We start from the raw sequence: 6,966 nt of genomic DNA, 5'->3' as shown, positions 1-6,966 counted from the left end.
GTTATGCCATTCATTGTAATATTTATTGTTATCAATAGTGAAGTAATACTAACCTAATTAACAGGTTGAATGTACGAACTTTTTGCACATTGTTACCCTAATGATTCACTGAAAAACTTTCACTTAAAAAGGAGTGCGCTTTGAGTGACCACGGCAATTTCACAAAGCGAGTGGCTGAGAGTACTAGTTGTTTTTTATTTTATTTTTGAACATACTGTATACAACGTTTGAGATAAAGTTCAGTATATTTATCGCACAGAGATTTAGTGCTACAAATTACAAGTATAAATCAAATTACAGTCAAGCATGGAAGTGTTTTTAGTTTTTTCGTTGTTTATTTTAACTGTTAATTCTGTGGCGATCCGTGGACCTGAATACACTAGATATGACCCGTGCAGTTTAGGGTTAATATACTTTGAAAAATCAACAAATACTTCGTGGCAAGGTGTTATAAATTTTAGTCTATACCCTAATATAAGTAATGCTGCGATTGAAATTAGTTTTGATAAACCTATGACAATTTATGGGGTGAGTTTACGTTAATTTGTTTTGTTTTCCGTATGTAACTTCGTTCGATGTTATCATGTGATAGCTCGATTCTTACAAAGTGCCGTCCCTTATTTCACACCTTTTAGTTTTGTTTTACATTAAGTGTATCCTATTCGCACATTTGATTTTATTCAACAACAATAAAAAAATAGTGCTATAACAGACGGCACAAAGAAGCAAACTAAGTTTCACATATTTTATTTTCATTGATAAATGTTTCTCAATACGAACTCTTCGAGTAAAAAACAAAGTTGCAATTGAATATTTCACATATAAACACCGATCAACAACTATTCAAGCAACAAGTGAGAGTAACTCATTCCGATATCAATGACACCTTATCGGGTCGAACATAAGTAATTCTTCAGAAGTGGGAGCCGGTAATATGGGCCGAGTAATCTTAGTTCGATGATACTTGTCATATTGGTTATATCCCTGTAGATTGTATTGGAAATTATTTGTATAGATACTCTACTGTTATTTATAAATGAAAAAAAAATATACAATATGAATGTTATTACTTTCATTGATTTTCTGTTTGCATTCATCATTCTTTATTGCATTTAGAATGCTTACTTAATATCATATAAATACTAGGATATTTTAAACGATCCTTTATTAGAGAGATTTGGTTTAAAATCTGGAGGTTATACCTACTTAGATAGTTATATTCTACACCATATTCTTCTATTACCATAATATGTACTATAGATATAGGTGCAGTATATGAACCCCTCTGTCTACCTTTTGGGGAGTAGGGTCGTTTTTCAAGTTTGATAGTTTATTATAAAAGTTGAAAACCTTTTTGTTTTCAATAACAAAAACAAAACTCTTAGTCTAAATGTATCCTCGATAAATTAATCGGTATCTATCTCTGCCAAGAACGAAAGAAATTACTAATTAGAATTACTACTAAGTTTAATTATATTGATTAACTAACTTACCGCCCGCGGATTCGCCCACTTTTCTAAAACCTAATAAATAATTATATACTAAAAGAGGAAGCTCTTGAATCACTCTATCTTTAAAAAAAACACATCAAAATCCGTTGCGTAGTTTTAAAGATTTAAGCATACAAAGGGACATAGTGACAGAGAAAGCGATTTTGTTTTATACTATGTGATGATGAAGTTTCTTTAGGGTTTATATTTGATGTTTTTAAATTATAATTATAGATAGCTATAATAGATGTATTTTTATTTTCAGGCATCACACAATACTATAATCACAGCTACGGACGATTGGAAAGTGTTTGTATTGAAACCAAGTGGGGAATTACCGCCGCGTTATGTTTTTTATCTTGCAGAAAACAATAATGGAAACAATGTGCCCATTGTCACACAAGTTAAACTCAACGATTTAGTACTGTGTAATGATATAATGAAGGTAATTTTTAATTGATGTTTTTCATATTCTAGTACATTTTTCAATATATGAAATACGATTGAAATTAAAAGTAAATGCTTTTTCATAAGAAACATAATATTCTTCTCCACTATCATGTTACTTTAAATATTTTTAGAATCAAATTTAAAGTACAAATGATAAGTAAATACATCAGCCATTGAAGATATCGGAATTCATAATAGAATTGATAGATTCTTGGTATTTGAATAAGAGATAATGTTTTCATAATTATGCTTAATGTCGGAGTGTAGTGACGTAACTCTATTAAACGTTCTGAAAATATTGGAAATACGTACTAATTACAAGACTCTAGATGATATTCCAATAATGGGCCAGAGATGGTAGACGATAAAGAAATGTGAGGATTGAGAAAAATCAGACTCATAAAGCTTTACAATGCAAATCATAATACTGATGATTCACAAGCTTGTTTCCTTCCATTTTCTTGTAGAAAGACCAAACAATACAATCCCTGAACATGACCAAGCCAGATGACACAGTACAACGCCAGGTATGCGGGAGACGAGCGTTGCAAAACGCCGAACTAAATTCTGTGAAAACAGACGTTAAGGCGGGGGACTGGCCATGGCATGTTGCTGTACTAATCACAGGTCCCAATGATGTGAACCAAGCCATGTATCAATGTGGGGGCAACATTATCTCTAAGACTGCAGTTTTGACAGGTAGGTTGAAACAATGTTGGCTAGAAACTTTCAAATTTTTTCTCACACTAGAGTCAGAATAGACTTTATTATAAACAATATTATGTGTGTCATATTTTAGTTACATAGCTCATGACTTGATATTTTTTGAAGGTATTATTTTAAATTATTTCCATACCTACTGCAGGGAAATGGAAACTGTACTAAAGGATTTTACTCTTTGAACATATGTAAAAAAAATACATATTTTATAGACGTGAAATAAATCCATGCATATTTCTGTAAATTAAACAGAACTACTGTTAGTACTGTAAATTAAACAGAACTACTGTTAGTACTGTAAATTAAACAGAACTACTGTTAGTACTGTAAATTAAACAGAACTACTGTTAGTACTGTAAATTAAACAGAACTACTGTTAGTACTTGGCGATCGAACCATAAATTAAAGAATAAGGTTTCAGTGAAATTTTTATTGATATAATTTACAACAACTTAATCTTATAGTTATATTCCTTCTAAATTCTACATTAACAGGACAGGCTATTTAGGCGAACAGAATATTATAATTCCGAATGAAATTTTGAACTAGGTCCAGTCCATTTTGGTAATAGGCTAACCTCAAGGGAATTAAATAATTGGCGAATCGTGGTTGCACTAAATATTATTATATAGTTCTGCATACTCTATTCGAGACCACGAGGTTGTGTCAATCGAGTTTAAAGTTTAATTGTTTTATATTATTTTAAATGTCTTGTACTAAACATTGAATTGTATCTTTCTGGTATTATCTAATTTTGTTTGGAAATTGCAAAACAGATGATTTCATATAGTTTCGCCATATTCTCATTTTAAAGTCATATTACGGTGCATTTACATCAAACGAACATAGAGCTAGAGCAAGGGCAAGAAGATTCTTTCGTGATCTTTTAGTGTAAACGAAAACTCGTATTCAGCATTAGAATATTGCATAGATTATTTTCAGTAAGAACAACGAAATAATGCTCTACGCCTGTTTACACTAAAATAATTTTACATAATGTGGTTAGAATGAGCATTCGCTCGTTTGATGATGTTAATGCACCAGACGAAAATCCCATTGAAATAATGTTTAAGCTCAGTTACACATCTATCAACTCTACTTTAACTGGCACACATTTTCTATGAAATTTTATTTTAAATTAAAATTTATTCTTTTCCAGCTGGGCATTGTATATTTTTAAATAGAGTTCGAGTTCATGTATCACAATTTGTAGTTGAAGCTGGCATTGATAACTTACTCGATGCATATCAAGTTGGTAGACAATCATTACGTGTAAGTATTTTAGAATAAATTATGATGTACAGATTTGAACAAATTAATTATACATGGTACTTTAACTATGATTTTTAAATAGGTAACAAATAAGATTTATATTTCGCGTGAACATCTATGTATTTATTGAACCTCTAATTTTTGAACGAAATTAGACTAAATTTCGTATTATTTCATTGTACGTGTCACGGTTCATTATAATAACTACAATTTCAGGCTGTAGACATTATAATTCATCCAGCTTTTCATTTGGACGAGGCAACAGCTGATTTAGCTATCATTCGAGTTAATCGGTTCAGATATTCGGAATATGTACAACCAATATGTATTTGGGGACCCTCATATAATAAAGAAAATCTTTATGGAGAAACCGCTTTGGTAAGTTATGCTCATATATTTTATCAATATTATCTTTATTAATATTAAAAATGAACATTGATTTGTTTTGCCAACGGTGCACGGTGTCAGAACTGAATTATTGAAATTCTATCGCTAGAGGAACGTGTTGAAAATTGGTGGTGGTGATTAACTCGCACTGATTTCAGTGACTTTTCCTTTAAAATTAAGATTTAAGAAAACAGGAAATATACATAAAATAAAAGAAAAATTATAATAAGTAATAATATTTTATCTTTTTATATCTTTAACCTCCCACTATCCCAAACATTTTGATTTAAATAGTTCTAAGAAAACGCAGTAATTTTTTGCTTAAAATATGTTATATTCTAGGTAGCTGGCTTTGGAACAACGGAAGAAAATAAGCTGTCTAACAAATTAAGGTCAACGTACACTGTAGTGCAGAATGATACCACTTGCATTGCGTATTCGCCTCAATTGTACATGAGTTTGCTGAACGAATTCACTTTTTGCGCCGGTCTAAGTCCTGACGCAGGTAATGTTCAAATGCTTGCGTTCTGCGTTATCATGTGTTTACAATTGGTGATTGTTAGATAGATGTCGTTCTCGCATCCATGGAGGAGTAGCCATAATTATGAGCATTTGTAGTAGACTCAAATTGATTTAGTTGTGTTTAAGTATTCCTATAATATTTTTTCCTTAATCTGGAAATAATAATTAGAAAGCTTCTGAGAAAATTTGGAGATGCACCCAAGAAGAACATATTAATATTTTTATAATCTAAAACAAGGAATAGTAAAATTACTGTTGCATGTCGACCAAATTCCCCAGGAATTTCGCGTTCATCACTATTCAATGGAGGATCTATTCAATATATGTTTTCGTTTGCTTGTTATAGAAATACCAATAATTATATTAAGAGACCCGTAAAAATCTTTACACATATATTGCTTTACAGGTACGAGCCCTCTTCAAGGTGACAGTGGAGGCGGGTTAGTAGTAGCCGTAATGCAACCGGATCACAAAGTTAGCTGGTTCCTGCGTGGTTTACTATCGAAATGTGGGGTTCCACATGGTAAAACTATGTGCGATCCTACCTTCTATGTAGTTTATACAGATGTCGCACCACACTATGGATGGATCTATCATCATAGTGGGTTGAGCTATTTGAACAATATTGTCGATTAGTTAGTTTTATTTTATGTGATATGCCTATAGAAGAGTAGACTGTATCCTTGTAATATTGTTATAGAGGAAGGATAAAAGTGGGCCTGGGACTTAAATATTATTACTCAATGATCTAAGGCCTAGGATGATGAAATTTGTAAATATTAATTAAGTGAAAGTCACATCATAGAAATAAGAGAACTAATTGTAGCTTCTAATAGATGTCAATAAAACTTATTAAACACGCACTGAATTTGATTTATCCTCTTGCCGTTTTGATGAAAACTGATTATGTTTTATGTCTTCTAAGTTCTAACTACGATTAGATGTCTGGTATGTGGACACAAAAGCCAACAACTTTACAATTCAAATTGTCTGCCTCAACAGTTTGTTGAAAGTCCATGTTCTGTTAATCTATCGAATTAGTTCCTCCATATTAAATTAATTTAATAAATGTAGACATGACAATAATATTATAATTGTTGGCATAAGGCAGCCCTTTGAAATATTTCAGATCACTACACGACATTCTAATATACATAGGGATAACATTACAATTACTCTTACCTTAAATTAGATGAATTAAGTAGTAAACTCTATAAAATCAGAGATCAATTCATATTATGTAGAAAGGCAGAAAATTAATTTTCGATAAGTGACGTTTCATAAAAGAGATTTTATAATAAAATACCCATATTTTGTGACCAAGAAGATGCGCTTCGAAGATTCAATTACATGCTGTCGCTGAGCAGGCATTAAGAATCGCTATGAAATATATTCGCATTTTCTGATTCTCGCTTTACCAATTCTCTCCGTAGTTGCCCAACAATTTCTTTGAGAAAATGCATACTTTATAACTCATCGCGAAATTGTTCTGGTTAAACAGTATAAAATAATCGTGCTGCGTTTCAGTATTGTAACTTGTACTATTTCATTTATTTTACTTTAATAATTTCTCCAATAACTTTATAATATTCTTCGAATGCCATAACAGTTAGCTAGCTGTGTTATTTCGCAAATTTAAAATTTTGCATATTGTATTATGTGTCTTAAGAAAAAATATAGAAGGTAATATTCGTTGATTAAAAACTTGATAACGCAGCATTCTTTAAAAATATATAAAATTAAGATTTTAGCCAATTTCCTTAGATAATATTGAATTAACTTAGCTATTGTTTCCAGACGAGCAACTGATAAAAATCCGATAAAATAAAAGCTGAAGGAAGGTAATAAGATTTTCAAACAATGGCTACTGTACTGAAGACACTTTATAGGAAAAATTTAATAATATAGGCAAATCTTTTGTGGCCGGCGACATAATTTATCACATAAAAGTGTTTGAAATAGTGCAATGACATTATTAAAAGGTAAAGAATATAAATGAGTACCTTATTTAATTTTTTGATCGCTTTATTTTTTGATAAGATGTGTTTTCAGAGACAATGCAGAAATAACGTATCTTCATGATCGTTAATTAATATAGCTTAAAATAATGATTTTCTACCATTTT

General features: G+C 31.0%; 1 protein-coding gene across 1 annotated transcript; it reads left to right on the top strand.

Moving 5' to 3' along the window:
• Positions 1-270: 270 nt before the first annotated feature.
• On the top strand, positions 271-5,700 carry LOC123693144 (serine protease gd-like). Its single transcript, XM_045638111.1, has 7 exons — positions 271-528; positions 1,756-1,935; positions 2,408-2,639; positions 3,820-3,932; positions 4,149-4,310; positions 4,662-4,824; positions 5,248-5,700. Exons 1-7 carry the CDS (start codon positions 307-309, stop codon positions 5,475-5,477), a joined length of 1,302 nt encoding a protein of 433 aa, XP_045494067.1. The 5' UTR covers positions 271-306; the 3' UTR covers positions 5,478-5,700.
• Positions 5,701-6,966: the final 1,266 nt, after the last annotated feature.

Source organism: Colias croceus, chromosome 7, assembly GCF_905220415.1.
Source record: "Colias croceus chromosome 7, ilColCroc2.1".
Classification (NCBI taxonomy): domain Eukaryota; kingdom Metazoa; phylum Arthropoda; class Insecta; order Lepidoptera; family Pieridae; genus Colias; species Colias croceus.
The sequence above is the reverse complement of the archived record's forward strand: the minus strand, read 5'-3'. Positions and strand labels throughout refer to the sequence as shown.

Excerpts from the sequence above, each read along its gene's own strand:
- LOC123693144 (XM_045638111.1), top strand. The coding sequence starts at position 307 with ATGGAAGTGTTTTTAGTTTTTTCGTTGTTTATTTTAACTGTTAATTCT. Across the intron at positions 529-1,755 it reads AACCTATGACAATTTATGGG|GCATCACACAATACTATAAT; the intron begins GTGAGTTTACGT and ends TTTTATTTTCAG. Across the intron at positions 4,825-5,247 it reads CGGTCTAAGTCCTGACGCAG|GTACGAGCCCTCTTCAAGGT; the intron begins GTAATGTTCAAA and ends ATTGCTTTACAG.